The sequence below is a fragment of the Ursus maritimus genome, unplaced genomic scaffold (genome assembly GCF_017311325.1).
Source record: "Ursus maritimus isolate PB19 unplaced genomic scaffold, ASM1731132v1 scaffold_3, whole genome shotgun sequence".
In the NCBI taxonomy this organism is placed as follows: domain Eukaryota; kingdom Metazoa; phylum Chordata; class Mammalia; order Carnivora; family Ursidae; genus Ursus; species Ursus maritimus.
The window spans coordinates 98841656-98864255 of NW_024425563.1; the positions used below are offsets into that span (position 1 = coordinate 98841656).

Genomic DNA, 22600 nt, shown 5'->3' on the forward strand with positions numbered 1-22600 from the left:
TCACAACTATGAGGTGATACCTTATTGTGGTTTTCATTCGTATTTCCCTGATGACTAGTGATGTTGAACATCTTTTCATAAACCTGCTGCCATTTGTAGGTCTTCTTTGGAAAAAAATTGTCTGTTCAAGTCCTTTGCCCATGTTTTAGTTTGATTATTATTTTTTTTGCTATTGAGTTGTATGAGTGCCTTGCATATTTTAGATATTAACCCATCAGACATATGATTTGCAAATATTTTCTCTCATTCTGTAGGTTGCCATTTCACTTTGTTGATTGAGCTTCCTTTGTTGCACAAAAGCTTTTTAGTTTGATAAAATTCCACTTATTTATCTCTGCTTTTGTTGCTTGTGCTTTTGATGTCATACCCAAAAATCTCTGCCCAAAATTGAGGAGCATTTTCCCTGTTTTCATATAGTATTTTTATGGTTTCAGGTCTTACATTTAAGTCTTTAATATCTTTTGAGTTGATGTTTGTATATGGGCTGAGAGAAGGGTCCAGTTCCTTTCCTCTGTATGTGAATATCCTGTTTTCCCAACACCATTTACTGAAGGAGACTATCTTTTCCCCATTGTATGTTCTTAGTACACTTGTTGAAGATCACTTGACTGTAGACGCATGGATTTATTTGGGGGCTCTCTATTCTGTTCCATGGGTTTGTATGTCTGTTTTTATGCCAGTACTATACTGCTTTTATTAATACTGCTTTGTAATATATTTTCAAATCAAGAAGTGTGATGCCTCCAGTTTTTTTCCTTCTTCTCCTCCTCCTCCCCCCCCCTTCCCCTTCCCTCTCCTTCATCTTCTCAGGATTGCTTTGGCCACTCAGAGTCTTTTGTGATTCCCTATGAATTTTAGGGTTGCTTTTTCTATTTCTGTGAAGAATAACATTGGGATTTTGATAGGGCTTGCAATATTTGTATCTGTAGATCACTACATAGTATGGACATTTTAACAATATTAATTCTTCCAATCCATGAACATGGGTGTCTTCCCATTTATCTGTGTCTTTTTAAATTTCCTTCATCAGTATTATAATTTTCAGTATGCAAGTCTTTCATTTCTTTGGTTAAGTTTATTCCTAAGTATTTTATTCTTTTTGTTGCTACTGTGAGTAGGATTGTTTCCTTAATTTCCATTTTGGATAGTTGATTGCATATAGAAATGTGGCTGATTTTGTATGTTGATTTTCTATTCTGCAGCTTTACTAAATTTATTAGTTGTACCCATTTTTTTGTTGTTGAGTCTTTAGAGTTTTATACATTTATGATCATGTCATCTGCAAAAAGATAAGTGTACTTTTTCCTTTCTGATTTGGATTTTATTTCTTTTTCTTGTCCAATTGCTCTGGCTAGGACTTCTATGTTGAACAGAAGTGGTTCAAGTGAGCATCCTTGCCCTGTACTGGATCTTACAGGGAAAGTTTTCAGATTTTCCATGTTGACTCTCATGTCAGATGTGGGCTTCAATGTGTGAAGCTCCTTCTATACGTATTTTGCTGAGAGTTTTAATCACGAATGAATGTTGAACCTTGTCAAATGCTTTTTCTCCATCTACTGAGATGATCATGTGTGTTTTTGCTTTCATTTCATTAATGTGACATATGACACTGATTGATTTGTATATACTGCACCATTCTTGTACTCTAGGGACAAATTTCATTTGGTTGTGGTTTATAAGCTATTGAATGTACTGTTGAATTTAATTGCTAGTATTTTAGTAAGGACTTTGGACCTATATTTATCAAAGACATTGACCTATAGTTTTCTTGCAGTGTCTTTGGCTTTAATACCAGGGTGACACTATCCTTACAGAAGTAGTTTGGAAGTGTTATCTCTTCTATTTTTTAAAGGGGTTTAAGAAGGATTGGTATTCATTCTTCTTTGAATGCTCGGTAGAATTCACCCATTGAACTGTCTGGTCCTGGGCTTTTCTTTGTCAGGAGGTTTGTGATTACTAGTTTAATCTCCTTATTTGTCTTCAACCTCACTCCCTTTTTCTTTTGTTACCTTCATTCTGCTGTTAAGCCCATCCAGTGACATTATTATTTAAGATATTGTGTTTTTCCACTTTAGAATTTCCATTTGGTTCTTTTTAATAGTTCTTATTATCTCCTGGGATTTTTTTCCATTTTATAAGCATATTTTTCATTTTATCATTAAGCATATTTATAAGCTGCAGCAATTTTTTTGTTTGCTGAATCTAACACCTGTGTCATCCCCAGGTTGGTTTTGTTGACTGTCACCTTGTCACAGGAACAGATCATATTTTCCTGGTTTTTCATATGTTGACTAATTTTGGCTTATATCCTGGCCATTGCAAATGTTATGCTTATGAAATGCTACATTCTCTTACATTCTCATGAGAAGTATTAATTCTTTTGTTTTAGGAGGCAATAAGCTGAATGGACTCGCAGTGAAAATTCTGTCCTTTGTTTGGCAAATCAAATCTTGGTTCAGTTCTTTTACTTTTAGGGCCACTTGATGCCTGCCTCTTGCATGCATGATTCAAGGCTCAGCTAGAGATTTGGGCAGAATTTACCCAGTGATTTCCTGCCTCTCTGGCTCTCTCCTTTCCAGTATTCTTCCCTCACTTTCTAGAGGCTGGTGGCCATCCTGAATTCTGGTCCTGGTTTTTCAGACCAGGAAGACTGGTGATTATGGATTACTTCCTTGAGTATATATATAATCAACTGCATATATATTAATTTTCTATTACTGAATAGCACATCAACATAAACTCAGTAGTTTAAATACACACACATTTGTATCTCACACTTCCTAATGGTCAGCAGCCCAAGTGTGGCTAAGCTGGGTCCTCTGCTCAGATCTCACAAGACTGTAGTCAAGGTATTATCCAGGCTGTATTCCCCATCTGGAACATCCACTTGCGAGCTCACTGAGATTGTTGGAAGAGTTTCTGTCCTTGCAGCTGTCTGACTGAAAGACCTGGCTTCTTACTATGGACTGGGAGTCATCTTCAGGTGCCAGAGGCCACCTGCATTTCCCTATCACATGGTCTATTTCCAATGCAGTTCATTTCGTGAGTGTTGGCTTGTCTGAGGTTAGCACGGGAATCTCTCCCTCTGGTCTGCTAAGATGAAATCTTATAGAAAATGTAATCAAGGGAGTGACATCCCATCACCTTTACCTTATAATGAAATTTAATCAGGTCAGTGACATCCCATATCCCATGGGTCAGAGACGAGTTGCAGGTCCCAGCACACCCAGGGAGAGGGGATTGAACAAGGATGTGAATCACAGATGGCCACATTAGGGTATGTTGGTCTCTAGGACCAGAAATATATTTTACGGACTTATAATTTGGGGCCTTCGGAAATAAAATAACTTCTCCAGAGTTATAAAGGTTAGTGTTGATGTCTCCTCAGGTTCAAATCCAGGCACAGCCTACATCCTCCAGGTATACCCCGTACATGCAAACAACAAAGCTATGCTCTATGCTGTGGGAACAGTCTGGATGCAGCCACGGAGGAGCAGCAATAAAAGAAGGAGGACATCTACAAATCACTGCTTTCTAGTCTCCTGGGAGTCACATGAGACACCCCATCAATGTCTGCAACTCGGAACTCTCTCCAACATGAAATTGGTTTCCAAAGTCCTGGAGTTGCCTGAAAGCTTTTTATTTCCCCATATATATTTAAAGTCACCAGAGAATAGTGTATCACCTCAGAAAGCCCCACAAATAATTCACAAATAACACACTTTAATTCAGGAAAATCAAAATATTAAAACACACCTATCAAAATGATAGGAACATTATGTGGCAAATAAAGATGATCTCAGTTTGGTTATAAATCAAGTGTCTCTGGTGATTTTATTACCTCTCTTAAGTTACCGTGATAGTCAGGGTCTATATTCTAGAATCTGCTGTAATCTGGATGATGTGTATGATAACACAGTTTCTAATAGTTCTTACCAGGACCTAGCTCAATATTAACAGAGTTATTAATTTCCTAAGTAAGAGCTGTAAAGCATTAATCTGAGAAACAAGTTCTTTCCAAGAAACCATAACTTACTAGCTGGCTTATGTGGGGAAGCCCATTAACCTTGGGCCCTTGTTTATAAAGTAAACGAAGAAGAGAGCTAGGCTGTGTTCTGGATCTGCGGAAGGTCCTTTCACCTCTAAAATTAGCCTCTCTGTGTTAATATGGAAACTGGAAAGTAAGTAAAGTTTATAAGGGGAAAAATAAGAATTTGTATCTCAAATATAGGTCAACTGTCTGTTGAGCTAATGCCTTTGCAGTCAACCCATGTGGTCCTCCACATAAACAGGCAGATGCTGATCATTATTATTTAGATGTTTTCCAAATTATTCTCAGGGTAAAACTGTTCACTTAAAAAGAATATTCATCTATGAAGGGCTTTATATATTTGAAAATTCTTGCTAATTTTGTAAGTACCGTTACAAGTTCTGTTAATACATTAGTCTTTCAAAACCACCTTGGTTATGTAGACAGGCATTGGTATTATTCTTATTTTACTTTTAAGGAAACAGAACCCAGGGAAGTTGATTGGCAAGTCCCTTTGAGGGACTTGTCCAAAGTTATACAGATGGCAAATGGGTGAGAAAGACCATATAACCTCCAAATGACCAGATCTCATTTAAATACACAATGTCTATTTCCATCAGCAAAGACACACTACATGCTTTCAGATTTTTTGCTGGAGTCCTATTTTGGTGACCTTAACATATGGGACAAAGTAAATAGTAAATAAGGTAGTATGGAAAAAAAAGAGAAAACCCCAGAGTCCTTTATAACTCCAGCCTGAGTGGACCAGAGAGGGATGAGACAATGTTGTCAAAATGGTGTGATGTGTAGGAGAAAGGAAGTACATGGAATGGGAGAGTGGAGGATCGAAAGTGTAAGCTATTTCACTGATAAATAAATCTACCCACGAAAAGTGTTTCAGGATCAGTGAACATTCACTGAAAATATTTTACTCAGTGGGGCACCTGGGTGGCTCAGTCAGTTAAGCGTCTGCCTTCAGCTCAGGTCATGATCCTGGGGTCCTAGAATCAAGCCCTGCATTGGGCTCCCTGCTTAGTGAGGAGTCAGCTTCTCTCTCTGCCCTTCACACCGCTTGTGCTCTCTCAAATAAATAAATAAAATCTTAAAAAAAAGATTTCATTTAAGATTTTACCTTTTAAAGGAAATGGTGAAATCACTTATCAATAATCATTTATTTTTAAGTGATAAATAATCATTTATTTTTCATAGTAAGTGAATCACTTACTATTATCTTTAGTTTCAATTGCAGTAAAATACATGCAATATAAAAATAATTTTTAAATTTAAATTCAATTAACATATACTGTATTATTTGTTTCAGAGGAAAATAAGTTTTAAGCATGCAGTTCAGTAGCATTAAGCACATTTCAAGTGTATAACCAACCTCTAGAACTCATTCTGTCTTGCAAAATGGAAACTCTATACTCATAGAACAACAACGCCCTGCTCTCCCTCCCCTAGCTCCCGGCAGCCACCAGTATACTTTCTGAATCTACGATTCTGATGACTCTATGGATCTCAAGTAAGTGGAATCATTTGTTTTTTTGTGATGGGTTTCCATCACTTAGCACAATGTCGCGGGTCATCCATGTTATAACAGGTGTCAGAATGCCCTTCCTTTTTAAGGCCGAATAATACTCCACTGTAGGGATGTACCGCATTTGTTATCCATGTATCCATCTATGGGTGCTTGGGTTGCTTCTGCTATCACGAATAATGCTGCCAACAACTTGAGTGTGAAAATATCCTGAGTCTCCGTTTTTGATTCTTTTGGTTATATACCCCGAAGTGGAAGTGTTGGATCATATGGTAATTGTATTTTTATTTATTTTTTTAAAACTGCCATACTGTTTCTCGTAGTGGCTGCACCATTTTACATTAACACCAGGAGTGCACAAGGGTTCCAATTTCCCCACGGCCTTGACCATAGTTGTTATTTTCTGTTTTGTTTTTTGGTTTTGATAAGTAGCCATCCTAATGGGGTATGAGGTGGAATCTTGATTTGGTTTTGATTTGTAATTCCTTCATAATTAGTGATGCTGAGCACCTTTCCTGGGCTTACTGGCTTTCTGCATATTTTCTTTATAGAAATGCCTATCCAAGTTCTTTGCTCATTTTTGAGTTATTTCTTATTGTTGCATATATGTGTTCTTGATATATTCTGAATATTAACACTTTATCAGATACATGCATCTCAACTATTTTCTCCCATTTTGTAGGTTTCCTGGTCACTCTGTTGATCGTGTCCTTTGATGCAGAGAAGCATAGCTTCTTCACAGAGACTCAAACTGTGTGAAGTTGGCTGAGAAATAAATCAAATGTTTCTAAACATGCAGGGCAACCAACCACAATGCAGCCAGATCAGGGACGGCTAGGAACGGAAGTTCAAGACCAAATGGGGCTGTCCTTGGCTCTGCACTTGGCTCTCGGTCCCAAAGGCCCAATGATGCCTTGAAGAGAGGAATTAGGGTCTTTTACATGGTAAATTTAAAATACTGATTTGAATTCTAAAACCCACTGTTCTGATTGTTGGGTATCAGGGTGATTGGAAAGACTTCTAAAAATATTCAGATATAAAGAAGCAACGTGCAAAGGTAAGAAAAATAATGAAATCATGATGTTACCAGGTTCTCTTTATAACAAGAAACAGACCATTGGTTCCCACGGTTGATGGTCAAAACCAAAGTGACAAGAGGGACAATGTGTGGAGACGAGACCCACACACTTCGACAGTGAAGATTGAAACTGTGTGCGGCTAGAACATAAAGCCTGGCTTTCCTTTCCTTTGTGTCAACACAACGTCAACGCGGAGGAACACAGCAAACTCACTCTTCATTCTGATGTTATCACAGGGGTCTCCGTAAATGTCACACTCAGACGACAGCTAAAAATACATGAGAATCTAGTCTTCTTCAAATAGGCTTGCTTCTGTAGCTGGAAGTGTCGGGGAGGAAAGGGCCCGTAACAAAATGTGGATGTAAAACCACCAAAATAGCTCCCATTTCCTTTCTCTGCAAACTCTCCGTATCCTCCACCCTGTTATCTCCACCCAAGGAAGTTCGTTTGTGGCACCGACTGTTTTCCTATGCTCTGCAACGGGATGGGACGCTCTGGGTTCACATGGATGTTTGTTTGGACGAAGGAATAAGACTTCCTCTGAACACAATGCAGATCTTTGCCTCCTCGCGGAAGAAGGAAACGTCCCAAATATGCAATCTCCTAGCATTTCCACTTCCCCCAACATTTAAAAAAACTCTGTTCTGCACCATAATACATTTTGCATTTGCTTTTCCATATTTTAGGATTTAAACAAAACCTATATGTGGCTGTTTCTTTCAAAAGGACTTTGTGCAAATCCATTATTTAATTTTGCACTAGTTTTAGTGATTTGCTAACCCAGCAGATGTACTTTATATCTGGAACATTTTTTTTTTTCTTAAGACCTCATTTATTTATTTGAGAGACAGAGAGCAAGGGAGAGAGAGAGAGAGGGAGAGAGAGAGAGAAAGCGCACAAGAAGAGGGGGGCAGAAGGAGAAGCAGGGTCCCCGCTATGCAGGGAGTTGGACATGGGGCTCGATCCTGGGACTCCAGGATCATGACTGGAGCCGAAGACAGATGCTTCACTGACTGAGCCACCATGCGTCCCTGATCTGGAACATTTGAAGACTCAATGACAGAATTATTTTTTAAAGGGCTGCCTCAAAAGCAGACCGAGTTAGGCTAGGTCTGAAAGAAAGTCATACGGTCCCACTAGTTTTATCCTTCCTTCCTGTCGAGACTCCTGAAGCCCCATGACGCAGTGCATGAGCGGATACACAGATTTTTGCAAATTGGGTAGAGCCACAAAAATAATAAAAAAATATAAACGGGTTTCAGAGTAGTCAAGCTTCTGTATCTTTGGCTCGGGCAAACCAGGTGACATCCACTCCACTGACTCGGTCACTCTGCCCAGAGAACAGCAGGCTGGCATTCCTCAGGACTAGTCTGCCAGTTTTGCTTCATTTCCTTGACAAAGGGCACATGTGGAGGTGAAGTAAATCTGTCCTGATTCAGCCAGATGTTCCAGCTGTAGGATCACCTCCATAAGAAGCAGGATGGGCTGTCGAGAAAGAGCTCCATGGACTCGGAGCATGGAGAATTTGCTCTGTGGCAAAATCAGGGGATTTGCAGTGAAGGATGGAGCGTGAATATGTTCTTCCTCCAAGAAGATCTTTAGAATTTTTTAAAAAAGATTTATTTATTTATTTTAAAGAGAGAGAGAGCACATGTGGGAAGGGGGAGAGGGAGAGAGAGAAAAACTTTAGCAGACTCTGTGTTGAGCATGGAGCCTGACGTGGGGCTCGATCTCACGACCCTGAGATCATGACCTGAGCTGAAACCGAGAGTCAGACGCTTAACTGACTGCACCAGCCAGGGGACCCTCAAATTGTTTTTAATCTGGGCGTTTTCATTCTCCACTAGCAAACGCACGCCTTCTCTGTCAATGACGAATAAATGAGCGTGCTTCTCCGTTACAAACCTCCTATCCATTTGAGAATCTCCACGTCACAAGAGACAATGGCAGGGCTGGTTATGATGGGCCAGCACCGGCTCCCACCTGTGCCCTACAGCACCTCCTGCACAGGGTGCGGAGCCGGGATTCAAGCCCACGCGTCTCCCACTCAAACACGATGCCACCTGATGGCCACACGTTTCCCTCTGACCCCCATCAGCGCCCACGCGGGAGAACTTCCTGCCAGAAAGATGTCTCTGGGAGGCCCGACTTCTGCCACTGACTGGTATGGCCCTGTGACCTCTCTTCACCTTGGTAGACCTTGTGTCCTCACTGGTACAGTGAAGACAAGAACAGCACGTACTTCACGAGAATATCATACAGATTAAGTTCAATGAGATGACGACGTACGTGTGGTCTTAGCAGAGTAGCTGAAACACAACAAGGACTGAGCCGTCGTTGGGTCATTGTAATTGTCTTCATGCTGACCTTGGCACCAGCTGGCTGAGGAATGGATGACGTGCCTTCTCTGCCCAACTGCCCTGGAAATCTGTTTGCTGCTGAGTGTACTTCTGCACATGGTTGGTCTGGCACAATGACCTTCCGTCCCCCGCTGAGTTACCAGTTAAAACACTACCGGCCAGGATGGAACGTCTTTCTAGGCTAGGACTGTATCTATGATCTGCATGCCACCTGCTGGGAAAGAATCTGGAAGTGACCCCTCCACCCAGTCTAGTCTCTGACCCCTGGCATGGGAATTAGGGGGGATCATAAAAAGCAAGGTTGCAAGTGAGAATTTCCCACGGATTGGACCCCTTTGCCATAATCTACCCAGACAAGGGCCATTCTCCGGTATCTGCTCCAGTTAAATACTGAAAGCATATAAAGCACCTAATCTTATTTGCTCTCGAATTCCTTATGGCCAAGAAAACTGTGTAAATGGAAACCCAGCTTGCTTTTGTTATGGACTAAATTCTGCACCACCGTCTCCAAAATTTGTACCTTGAAGTCCTAATCCCCGTACCTCAGAATGTGACTATATGTGGAGAGAGGGTCTTTAAAGAGGTGATTAAGTAAAAATGAGGCCATTAGGGCGATTCCCATATTTCTTGTTGAAGAGGGAGAGACAGCGGGGATGTGCATGCACGTAGGGAAGGCCATGGGAGCATGCAGTGCAGACACAACCATCGTTAAGCCACGAGAGGCCTCAGGAGCACCCCAATCTTGGACAAACAGCCTCAGAACTGTGAGAAATCAATTTCTGTGGCTCCAGCCCCCGTCTGTGGTGTCTTGTCACAGTAGCCCAGCAAATGGGTTCCCTTTCAACTTAGCTGGCAGGCGGTCACTGTGTCTGGTCACAGCTCAAACTACAAGGCTTTCCTTCGTGGCCTGAGCAAACCACTCACCCTCTGCGTGCCCATCCCCTATGAAAAGGAGCCAGCAGTCCCTACAAGAGCGGCTAAGAAAACGTAGGATAACGTTGCATTGCCTTCCTAGGAGATCATGAGACCCAACACTTCATCTAAATGCCACATGGTGCCTCCCCACATTCATCACGCCAGCACCCCAATTCTGCCTCACAGACGATCTTCCCTATAACCCATGAAAACAAGCATTTCTAGAATAGCGGCCCACACGCTGGTCCCCGTCCTGTCCTCTGGACACAGCCCCCGTTCAGGACAGGAACTCACCATGACCCAGTGAGCCTTTACATGTCTCCACTGAAATATTCTGCTATTTCTAGACTCTTCAATTTCTAGAATGTTCTCTTCTTGGCATTTTTTAATTTTTTTCCTCTCAAAATGTGGTGTTGAGACACAGCCCCTCCAGGCACCAAGCAGTGTGGGGCTAGAGCCACCTCCCCCTACCATCACATTACTGTAAACTCTTCCCAGTCTCAACTGCCTGCCCACTCCTCCAAAATACCTGTGCCTTTTCTGCAGCTGCGGCCATTCCTGCACCGGAAATCTAGGCCCCAGGGTCAGCCTTGGATTGGAGCACATCAAGCAGCCTCGACGGGACCTGGGTATGGGGTTACACTTGTCCAGGGTCTACAGCATGCGGGACACAGGAGCGGCGGGTCTAGGGGCCATTAGAGATGCTGATGCCCCCTCACCCCCGAATGTCATCTCACTGAAGATCACTCTGGATCCTGGCAGGCCTCCTGTCTCGCTGCCCCCAGGCGCCCGAGCCTCCTGATGACTTGGAAGTCATCGATCACAAGGCCCATTCTCCCTGTGTGTGTCACCGGAGACCTTCCGGGTAGACAACGGTTCATTTGTCATGGCCGAAGCAAAGCCATGCAGCCTCGCAGGACTCTCCCTGGCCCTTCTGTCATCCAGCCCACACTTGTTTGTTTATGAAATGCTCACTGACGGATGACTGCATGCCAGGCATGGTGTGTGGGGCTGGGGCGTACCGGGAACAGCTCAAGGTCCCCAGTCGGGATTCAGCCAAGTGGGTGGCAAGTCTACACTGTGTACTCAAGGCCATGGGGAGGGGGTGGGGTGCTGTGGCTCCTGAACGTGTCCCCAGCGGTCCCTCTGCATAGCGGCACCTTACTGACCTCTGCTAAGGGGTTCTCTGAGGAGAGCTAAGGGCGAGAGGCCACTGCAGAGCGACCGAACTGGAAAATCCCAAATGCTGTAAAATGCCCTACAAGTCACAGTGTCTGGGGATGGCTCGTCATGTCCACGGAGAGGGGCAGGAGCCGCGGAGAGGGGAATGCACACCGCCCAGCCAGTCAGACAGCTACGTATAACCCAAACGCCCAGGGCGAGGTGCCTGAGAGAAGAAGTCTGCTTTCATCCTGAGAGAGAGCACAACCGCACGGACACATCACGGAGGTTCTGCACTCTGCTGAGGGGAAGATGCAGCGGGACGATGCTTTCTTTCTCCATAGGAAGTCACCTGTTGCACCTGCTATGTACAAAAAGCAGGGGAGGGGGCATTACGGGGGAAGGGGTGCTCCGCGTGTCTTTTGTGGAAGAAGTCTGAATTTTATAAAGAAACATTCACAACAGGCCCAGGGACAAACACACAGAAGAAGCCAGAGGCCCCACCTTTCTGCCTGCCCAAGGACAGGGCCAGGCCAGTGGGAGGAGGACAGGGACGGAGGGGCTTTCCTGCAGGGTGACTGGGAGGGCGGAAGGGGCCATCTGCATCCACTCCACCCTCCCGGGGGAGAGAGGCTCTGCTGAGTTACCAACCTGCATCCCCCAAAACACAAAGAGCTAAGCCCTGCACTGCGCCTGACCTTCAGAGGAGGGCCGGGCACAGCCACACGGGAAGGAAATGGAAACACGGCGCTCCCACGGTATTCCAGAACATTAAAGTGCGTCGTTTGGTTAACAGCGAGGAGGTGGAAAGCCCCCCGCCACCCTGAAAGGAAGCCTGGCAGCTGCCCTGGGTTTGTAAGGATGTCTATTCAAACCCTGGGACAAGTCTCTGAGACTCAGGACCCCCCACCCTGATGCCGGCACCTCTTCCTCGTCAAGGTCTCTGTGTCTCTGACAAAGTCACAGAGGGAACGTGGCCACTCGAGGCACTTTGACTTCCACAGCTCTGACTCTGCAGGTTGGGGCATCGGCCCCAGCCCCCCAGATTAGAAGGGTCATCACACACAGTGGAGGGTGCACAGAGGGTCTGACCCCTTGGCTACGCCATCTCTGACCTGCAGTGGGGCTGGCCTGACTCAGTTTCCTCAACTCAGCTGAAGAAGGGCCATCACAATGAGCAAACTTGCCAGGGGGCTGTGAGGGTGAAGTCAACAATTGATGCGGCCACATATTTTACGGATGGCAAAAGAGTGCAACACGCACACACAGATACATATATGTCTGTGCATGTGTTATTTTTGAAGAAATGTGGTGAAGAGGCATTAAAATAGCAAATGGACAGAAGGGAGTTTCACAGGACACACAGATAGCAGGCAGAATGGTCTGGGGGACAGAAAAGGAGCGACACTCAGAGAGAAGGTCCGGGGCAGGGGCGGGAGAGAGAGCGGAGAGCTTCCCTCTCTGCTGCTGTTCTCTACGTAGCCCTCCCATTTCATCTCCAGATTTTGGGAGGCTCCTGCACCCATTTAACAGATGAGAAACATACTATGGAGCAGAGTTCAGCCTTCGGCCATACCCGAGGCTCTTTCCCCTCCCCTGGGCTGCAGGTGCCCCATTCTGATCGTCCCCACAGAGCACAGGTGAATGTATGTGCGTGTGTGTGTGTGCGTGCATGAGTGTGTGTGTGTGTCTGAGTGTGTGTGTGTGTCTGTGTGTGTGTGTCCCGTCCTCAGAAGCTGACCGCTCCCCAGGAGCCCCTGTCCCCAAAGCAGCTCCTCCATGATCCCCTGTCTCCACACGCAGCTCCCACACCTCCACCCGTCTACACCACACGGTCATTTCTAGCTCTGGCGTCTGGCAGAAGCCTGCACTTGTTGGGTTTCTATCGGTCTCTTCCGGTAGTGACGAGCAAACAGTGCGGGTTCTGGCCAGATTGTTGCCATTTCTAAGTAGGCTCTGTGAGCAGGGCAAACCACTACCCTTTGCATTATATTTTGAAATCAGTGGTTTTCACTTACAGAGGACCCATCTTCACATGCGTGGTAAATGAATCATATATGCACGGAGTGCATTAATGCATATGTTTACTGATGTGGTTAGACCCTAAGACATGTCAGTGAGGCCAGAGACGGAGTCCCCTGCCTCTGCACTTACGTGTTAGAAGCTGGAAGAGAAACGAGACAGAACGGGCAGCGGCACAGACTGTGACCAGAGGGTGGACGGTGACGGGGCCCCGTGGAGAGGACACGTTAAAGGCCTCTTCGGGCAGGGTGTGAGGGCATGGGGAGATGTGTTGGGCCCAGAGTGTGGAGGCCCACAGGCCAAGGTGAGAACTTAGTTATTCTCCAGTGTATGCAAGGGGGAGACGGGCCCCCGCTTGTGTGTGACCAGTGTTGCTTTAGCAGTGGTGTAGAGAAGAGTCTGGAGAGGGAGGGGCAGGTGTAGAAGTAGGGGGAGCGAGGAGGGGGCCACTGCAGTGGGGGTCGTCCCAGAAGCAGGAGCACCTAGACCAAGGTGCTAAGGTGGGGGCGGGGGAGGTGGCCGGCTTTGGGATCAGGCCTCGCTGACAGGTGGAGGGGCATGAGAGAAAGGTGAGTCTGCAGCCTCCCCTCCTCATGTCACACAGGGGGTCGGTCTGGGTGGGGCCTCTTCCCCTCCGGGGTCCCTGGCACATAGGCAGATTGAAGGGGCCACTCTTCCTTCTCTCCTGAACTGACCTTCAAATCCTGCCTGGTCAGCACAGCGTTCCGGGAAGCCGAATGGCTGAGCCAGGCTCATGTGAACACCACCCACACGCTGGAGGTCATCAGAGGTCTTTGATTACTACGAAGAATAATTTTTTAAAAAGATTTATTTATTTAATTGAGAGGGAGAGAGAGAGAGCACACGCATGAGCAGGGGGGGCAGGAGAGGGAGAAGCAGGCTCCCCGCTGAGCAGGGACCCAACTCGGGGCTCCATCCCAGGACCCCGGGATCATGACCTGAGCCGAAGGCAGACGCTTCACTGACTGAGCCACCCAGGTGCCCCGGAAGAGTAATTGAAAAATGATTTTTTAAAAGTCTCCAAGCATCATCCACTTTGCCAGAAACAAATTAACCACCACGAGTCAGGACACACAGAACGTAAAGGAGCCTTCACCCCAGGAGAAGGACCGTGGACATGGCTCTACGGGACTAGGGATCCCATTCACCCCAACATCCTCATGGATGATCAATTTCATTAGCAACAACCATCAGTCCTAACAGCAGAGAGGAGAACGCATTTGGAGCCCACTCTGGTCCGTGGCTGGTCCGTCGCCCTGCTCGGTGGGGACTCCCCCGCCCCACGGCTGCTAGGGCTCCGTGCTGGGGCCTTCTGTCTGCTGGGGATTGGGATGCAGAATGAGGTCGGGAACATGCCAGAATGAGGCAATACGCTGTCACAGGAACCACCAAATGCACACTTTAGTTCTGGACAAAACGTTTCGTTGGGGGTATGCTCAGCAATTTCTCATAATATTCTAATCACCTGATTTTCAGGATGCTTCCAGAAATGGAGCCTCAAGTGGGAATACTTTCCCCTAGTTTCTAACACATGCAGATTACCCTAATTATTGGCACAGTACAAAACACTGTGTTTATGTGTACATTGCACTGAGATATTCAAGGAATGAATATTAATTTTTGCTCTTAAGTGCAGGGCTTGCGAATAGCAGCTGCTCAACACATATTTATCAAATACATAAACAATTTTTCATGGAAAAATCTATTTTGGGTTATACCAATAACTGATAAAACACCAACCTCCCCCATCTCTCATTTTAATGCCCAATACCACCAGTTATTCTAGTCCCAATACAACAAACTTGAAATCGTGTACAAGTGTGCTTGTCACGTTGGAATTTTATGGTGTTGGATTCTCTCGGCAATGAATGCAATAATTCAAGTACTATAGGACGAAAGAAAGCCTGGATGGCTAAAATACTTTCTGAATTACTTTAACTTACAATAAAAAAGGATTTATAGTTGTTATAGGCACAACAGCAGGCGTAGAAGGACCGTGTGCCGACTGACAAAAATGATAACTCCAGTTAGACAACACAGCATTTTCTAGTCAAGTCCCACAAGTTAGTTTTAATCAGACGACAGAGCGAAAAGTGAAAGAAGCCGCTCTGCAGCCAGCAAAGTGTTGTACAGAGGCAGAAGTCGGCGAGTGGGGTTTACGGTTGCTTTGATCCTGAGTAGGTAAACTGAGTCACCCAAGGACGGATTACTGGACAGGGTTCTCTTCTCGTTCTTCTCAGAGAGAGGCTCCAAAGCCTTAAAAGGATGAGCAACTGCCCCCCGATAATCTCTGACAGTGTGGACTGGTGAACAGGGTATTCAGTCTGTGACTGACGGGGCAGAAATGCCACGGAGGGGGTGGGGCATCATGTAACAGGGTGAACCTGTGCCTGGGCGAGGCAACTTTTTGCACTGCCTTTGATGCTTGCGGCAACGGAGAGTTTGATTTTTAGATTTAGTCTGCCACTTGGTTCACACAGGAGGCTGGCCAGGGCATAGAGCCTTTGCCCCACCGCCCAGCCCTCCCTGCCTCAGGCTCTTGCATCCCTCGATGCCTGGATCTCACTCCACCTGGTCGTGCGGTTCGTGCACGTTGGGGAAGGAAGGGTGGAAGTGGAGGGACTCACCAAGGACTGCCAGGAGGGATGGAGATCGTATCTGGACCCAGGAAGCTGCACAGGGCCCCTGCTCTGACCTCTACAGCATGTACCTGGGAAGGCTGCTTTTAGTGTTTCCATTCTGTAGAGAAGGAAAACTGAGGGCCAGAGAGTGGGTGGAGAGGGGCCCTTGTGGGCACCTGTGTCCGCAGCCCCACTCATAGTCTGAGATCCATGCTGATCCACAGCCCGAGGGGAAACACACATGCAAGGGACAGGAAGACAAGCCTCCTGGGGACAGCTGCATACAAAGGGGGCTCTGAGCCCCACACAGGAGTAGCAAGCAAGAACTCTGCCCTGCATTGGGGTCAGGGACAAGGCTCGAGGTCGTCTCAGCACAGAGCAGAGTAGAATGAGGACCACGTGTGGAACCTCAAAGATAAAAGGAAGAAAAATCCCATCTAGAACCGGCAATCCCTCTGTCCCTCACTCAAGCACTCCCCGGGTCCCAGCAAGAAGAAGCAAGAGCTATTTATTCATCTGAACATCTAACGTCAGGCCCCAGCTAACACTATGGCAACCTGTGCCCAAATACCGTTATACAGCAGACCCATTCATTTCCAGATAACTTTCCTGCTGAAGACTCTTCCCAGGCCTGTTAAGAATATTTACACCGAGCGGCTCTCTCTCACGTTTGTTAGTCTCCGAAGTCTTCCTAGGTGGATCAGGGCAGTGGCATTCTGTGGCACGGCAGTTCTCAAAGTGGGGTTTGCCTGGGAACTTGTTGAAACGCCAGTTCTCAGGCCCTGCCCCAGACCTCCTGAATCAGAAACGCTCAGGGTAGAGCCAAGTAAAATGTGTTTTAACAAGCCCTTTGGGGGTGATTCTGATGCTCACTTGAGTCTGAAAAATGCTGACTTAGCATATGGTGTGCTCACATATATATATCATTCCTGTTTGAGTGTTCTGCTTAACTGAAACTACATTCAAGGTACCGGGAAGGGGAGGACGGTCTGGCCCAGACAGCGCTTCTCCTCTGCAAAGATAATGTGGCTCTTTACCCATCTTGCCAATTTTTCTGCCAAGAGGCTTGCACAAGGACACCATTAATTTCATCCACTGGCTCCAACACCTCAGGGAGACGCTCTTTCAAAAGCACTCTTAGAAATTACAAATACCGATGTTTACGTTGTGAATCTATCGTCAGGTAATAAACACGGATACAAAGACTGCGTTTTCGAGAATGTTTCCGATGAGCCGGGACGCAGCTGAAATTATTCCCCCTCTAAGACCTGAATACAGAAACGCAGAATTTTTCAGACCAGATGATAAGAAAAAATCTTCTAAAATAAGAAAATTGACGCGTTTTCCTTTTCCAAAACTAGTCATGTCCTTGAAAATAAGCCTTTCCTTTTCATTCAGGATATTGGTGTTAGCAACAGTTGCACATAAATAAGGCTTTCAAACAAACATCTTATCTTTATATGGAAGGAAGTTCATGAAGAAGGAATTGACGTTTTTCCCCAACAATGACAACAATACATTTTTGGGTTCCTTTCCCAGAAATTAGTAAATAACAAAATACCTTTCATTTAAAAAGGGAAAAAAATGGTCCTAGCAAATGCTTAAATCTAATCCATATGCCACTCATATGCTTAAAAAAGGAGAGGGATTCTGTGAGCCAATTTCTCCACTCATTCTGTGCCAAATAAAACAGATTTCAGTAAAAAGCTTTTACTGCCTCACAGGGAACTCTGTTCATTATTCAGGGTATAGAGAACTATTTATTTTTCATTCAGAATTCCCGATTCTCTACTTACTATACATTTTCCCACTCCAGCAGACTTTATCCACTCTGAAGAGGCACGTTAAAATCTGAAAAACACAGCATCTTCTCTGGATAGAAGACAGTTTTAAAATGCTAATCTGGCTTAGTATCTACATGCTATAACATTAGGGAAACGCAATTCTCATTAAAAAAAAAAACATAAGTCATCGTGATCCTGGAATTCGTGATTTTCACTGCAAAAGAAATATCCTTCCCAATCGAAAGCAAAAAGACGTCCCCAGAGGGGACTGGTTGAAAAATGCTAAATGCTAGAAATACGGTCTGCGGGTTACAAAAAAGTTCAGACTCTCAGCCCCAGCAAAATAAAGAGGCACACGGCACACACACCAGCAGGAAGTCACTGTGTTTGATTTGCACGCTTTAATCATGCAAGCATACCACCAAATGAGGTGCCATATGTGCCTAAAGTTCTTCTCATCATAAGATAACTAAGCTCTCAAAACAACTTCGTGGCATTAGAAAATGCTCAGGAAACACAAAACTCAAAATACCTTCTTCTAAAATAGGTCACGTTGCAGGCTTTTCCAACAGATTTCTAGCGCATGGCTGGAAAGGTCTGTAGATTTGTTAAGATTTAGGAAGACTGATGGACAGACAGGGGTGCCTGGGTGGGATAGGTGATTGAGTATCTGTCTCGATTTTGACTCAGGTTATGAACTCAGGGTCATGAGATTGAGCCCCACATCGGGCTGGCTCTGTGCTCAGTGTGGAGACTGCTTGGGACGCTCTCCTTCTCCCTCTGCTCCTCCCCCTGCCTGCATGCTCTCTCTCCCTCTAAAATAAATAAATAAATAAATCTTTTAAAAAAAGACTGATGGACAGACGGACAACTGGGATAAAAAGGAAACTAAGTAAGAAGTCTGCCGCTCCAGAGAGCCCCTCTGGTAACTTCTAACCACGACCTTGGGCTAAGCATCCCACCTGGGAGGTACAGACTTAGTTTCTGGTTTATTTTAAGGAAAAGCCGTTTTACGAATGAGCAAAAAAGGGTTCCAATCAAGACTAGCAGTAATGTGAAGCACTTGGCCTATATGAAGCAGGGACAGGCCAAGGGACACAAAGGCAGAAGGAAAGGAAATTAAGCCCCTGTGGGAGAATAATGTTCTATAATGTTCCTGTTCATGGTGTGATGTCCCCGTCTACTCCCCATCTCCGCCAGGAACCTGGGCCACCCGTCACTAGGAAACCTCTGAGCTTCATGAAGAATAATACATCCTTATTGACTGCAGGTTGACCTCGTGTCTTGGAATACAAATGGAGCAGGCCCGCTGGGGGCACTGTTGGTCAGCCTTGGGGAACCCATGTTCTCCAAGATTCAGCAGCCTGCTCCCATCCTGGCCACCCCAGGGGCTGTGTCCACCACTGCCCACCCAAATGAGGAAGGATGTATTTGGCGAATACACATCATACTTCCCAGTTTCACCGTGTCCCACTCCAAGCCACAAGAAGAGGAGCCACAGTCCAAGAACAGCCCGGCCCCCAGGAAGGGAGGTTTGGGGATTTCCAATCATGCTTCAAGGTGGCGTGGATGCATGGCAGGAAAGAAGCGCAGGTGAGACCCCAGCTGCTGGGGACAAAAGCTCTTTTCTGTCCACACATAATGACAACCCCTTGCAAAGGAATTAAGTTGCTCTGAAGATAAACTTAACACACACGGCTTCATACATACGCGGTGTCTGCAATGTAGTATCACACAGAAAGTGACTTACTCCCCACTGTCCTGTGAATCTGACTTATTTGGGGCATTTTATATTAATATCACCTACCGTCCCTATCCCATACACACTCCAGAGTCTTCCAGTGCCTTGACCCATGAGTTTTCTCATGGAGCCATCATGACGATACCCAAAATTTCAACATTAGAGATAGAACAAGTGCCAATCAGCAAGCATAAAAAGCACAAAAGTTTCCTACCTTCCATAACTGAAATACATGGCATCTCACCTTTACTTCTACATAAAGCGTAAACATTCACCCGAACACTCTCCCTGCTAAAGCCACACACTTGAAGGATCGTAGGGCATGCAGGGAACTTCTAGAGAGAACTCACTGGTCCATGCGGCAAACGCACAGGCCCCGAGGGCTGCCCTCTGCCTACCTTTTCCGAGGTCTTGTCCTGCACTGGTGGCCCTGCAGCCAACAGGGTCGGGGGAGGAGGGGCCCGTCGCTTCTTCAAGTCCGACTTCACAGACACCCCTGAGATGTTGCTGAGCGAGAGGGATGGACCCAACGTAAGGGAATGGGAATTCACCGACGGGGAGTTGGGCGTCGTCAGGCAGCCCTGCGAGGGGAGAGACAGACAGAAAATCTCATCAGTGTGAGGTGCTTCTCTGTGGGTAGACGCTCCAGCCTGAACACTAAGTGCCAAACCGCCCATCCAAGTTTCTAGTATCATTTCCACTGACAGGCTCGAATGCCCTCAGCAAAATCCGTGTGCTCGCTTTCCCTTACAGCAGAACAGGCTGCGTGACAGATTCCTGCCCGAGGTTTATTTTCGTCATCATGAAGGAAAGAGCGGATCCTTGCGACCGCTAACTACACGCACCAGGCAGACTCAGTTAATGCTCCTGACCCAACTGCGGGTATGAATGATACCCCTGGAAATGTCAGCCTGTCATCAGAACAAGGCGCTGAAAGCAGAAGGAAGAGTCGAGAAGCACATTGCTCCTGGAGAAGAAGACTGTCTTTAGCGCTGCTGACGACACTGACCGCACCTCTGGCCACTCGGTGGCCTCTCCCAAGGTCACCTGTTCCGGGCCCCTTAGGAATGCCTGCCCAGGCTGGGGTGGGGGGAGGCTGGCTCTGGCCCCCCATGACTCTGCCAGAGGTGACACAGGCTTTCTCCTTCCTGGTGCACAGGTGGGGCCACAAGAGCTAATGAAAGGTGTAGGTCCCAAGTAGGCACCTGGAAACCCTCTGAGGTGTGTGTGAACCCTCTGTTCTCACTGCAGTGCCCCTACTCTGTGCCCCTGGCTCTGTAGACTCTGCAGCCTAATATCTGGACTTTGCAGAGAGTAACTGTAGAGCGACTGGATCATTCTCCACCTGGCCCCTGGCAGTAAGTTGCCCAGAATGAAGTTCTGTGTAAAGGGTATGGGGCCGCCTGCTCTGTCTCCCTGTTTTGAAGGGCTTTCTCCGTTTGGGGGTTACTTTACTGTCCCACCCCACCTTCTAACACAGTCTGCCATCTGGAGGGGTTTAGGTTTCTTTGAACCCTCAAAGGTTACGAACAAATGGATGTATGATATAAACGGCGGCCGTGAAGACCGCTGATCGCGGAATGTGGTACCATGTGGTAGGTATCTAATACGCCAAAAATGAATGCAAGCCGACATGCTAATGAGCTGCTTCCGCGGAGCAGTTTCTCCTACTGGGTGTGGGGTTGGGCTGCGGGCTGGTGGGCTAATGGGCACATCGGTTTTCAGTCTTTTCCCCCCAGGGTCTGTTTAATCGAATCCTTGTAAGTGTTAGTGCAGAAAGAGGGTTTCGAGAACCAACACTCCAATTTCAAATTAAAAACAAAACAGTGGGGCGCCTGAGTGGCTCAGTCAGTTGAGCATCTGACTCTCAACCTTGGCTCAGGTCTTGATCTCGGGGTCATGAGTTCAAGCTCCACGTCGGGCTCCATGCTGGGCATGGAGCCTATTTAAAAAAAAAGAGAGAGAGAGAGAAGAGAAGAGAAGAGAAACGAAAAAAAAAAAAAAAAAAAAAAAAAAAAAAAACAAGACAAAACAAAATGGAAGCCACACTCTGCCCTGGCGGCTCCTCTCCCCTGTCCTGACCAGCATTCCTCCCCAGCACCCGGTGCCTGGGGCATATTCCACACGGAGGCCCATGCAGCACGGAAGTCAGCCCACGTATGGCAGAGACATGCTCTCCAGGTTAGACTCCTGCCTTTGCCACTTACAAGCTGCATGAACGTGGACACACTTCGTGATTCTCCTCTGCCTCAACTTACCTCCTGTAAAACTGGGTGAATCCCTGTACCTGCCTCCCACAGGGATCACGAGGACTAAATGGCTTACTCCACGCGAAAGAACTTGGTTCTTGGCACAAAGTAAATATCCAGTGTGTGCTCGCTATTGTGGTTATTGTATATTTATTTATCATCTCCCCCATTACTGTGTGGGACCCACAGGGACAGCAATTACTGCCTGTTCCCCCAGCTCCTAACCACTCTCGGCGCCTGGAAGGCCCCGGAGCCAACATTAGCAGGAATGAATGACTGTGTGGAGAGAGCCTCTGGACAGCTCTGCTCTCATGTCTGACAAAAGGAGCTTGTGGGGAAGCTTTCGTATGAACGATGGGTTCTCTATTTAAAATATGGGGCGCCTGGGTGGCTCAGCCGGTGGAGCATGTGACACTTGATCTCAAGGTCGTGAGTTCGAGCCTGATGCTGGGCACAGAGCTTACTTAAAAAAGAAAAATTAAAAAAAAATACGTAAAGGAAACCCATCACATTCAGCAACAGCCCAGTATTCCCCGTGCTCAGACTCTAATCCCTTTCTGTTCTGCCAATTATACCATCATTCGGTTCCCCGAGAACATTTCTGAGACTCAGATTTTCTTGTCCATAAATATTAAAGGCAAAGCAAACACCAGTCTCTGGAGGTTGCTTTGAGGGCCAGTTCCTGCTTCCTTGTGAGACACCGCGCGCCAGAGGAATCCAGCGCCTTGTTCATCAAACACAAGTGTTCCCGTAGGAAACAGGTGGCAATCTATAGGAAACAGCCCAACAGCCAGAAAATCTGCTGATGCCTCTTTAGCTTCCATGGCAAAGTGTAAAGAAAAATTATAAATATTTCTCCCAGTCCTTACGTTCTGCAGACATCGGACTCGTTACCGAGCAAATAAGCCAATGCAGAATGAACTCTGAAATATCGTCCCCCGCCTCCATCTACCTCCATAGCAACCGTGCGGACCCAAGGAGACAGGACTTACATCTACTTAACAATGCAGGTTGCACATGAGGAAATGACGTTGATGAAGCCAAGCAGAGGAGGGCTTGAACTCTAGAGCTGTGGTGGAG

At 46.3% G+C, this 22600-nt stretch overlaps 1 protein-coding gene across 2 annotated transcripts in view; it reads right to left on the minus strand.

The window, feature by feature from the left end:
- Nucleotides 1-22600, minus strand: part of COBL (cordon-bleu WH2 repeat protein) — a 264098-nt gene that overhangs the window by 90693 nt on the left and 150805 nt on the right. For both annotated transcript variants that reach the window (XM_040644519.1, XM_040644518.1), the window contains exon 6: nt 19670-19852. In XM_040644519.1, the coding sequence (XP_040500453.1) occupies nt 19670-19852 (183 nt within the window). The remainder of the gene's footprint in view (nt 1-19669; nt 19853-22600) is intronic.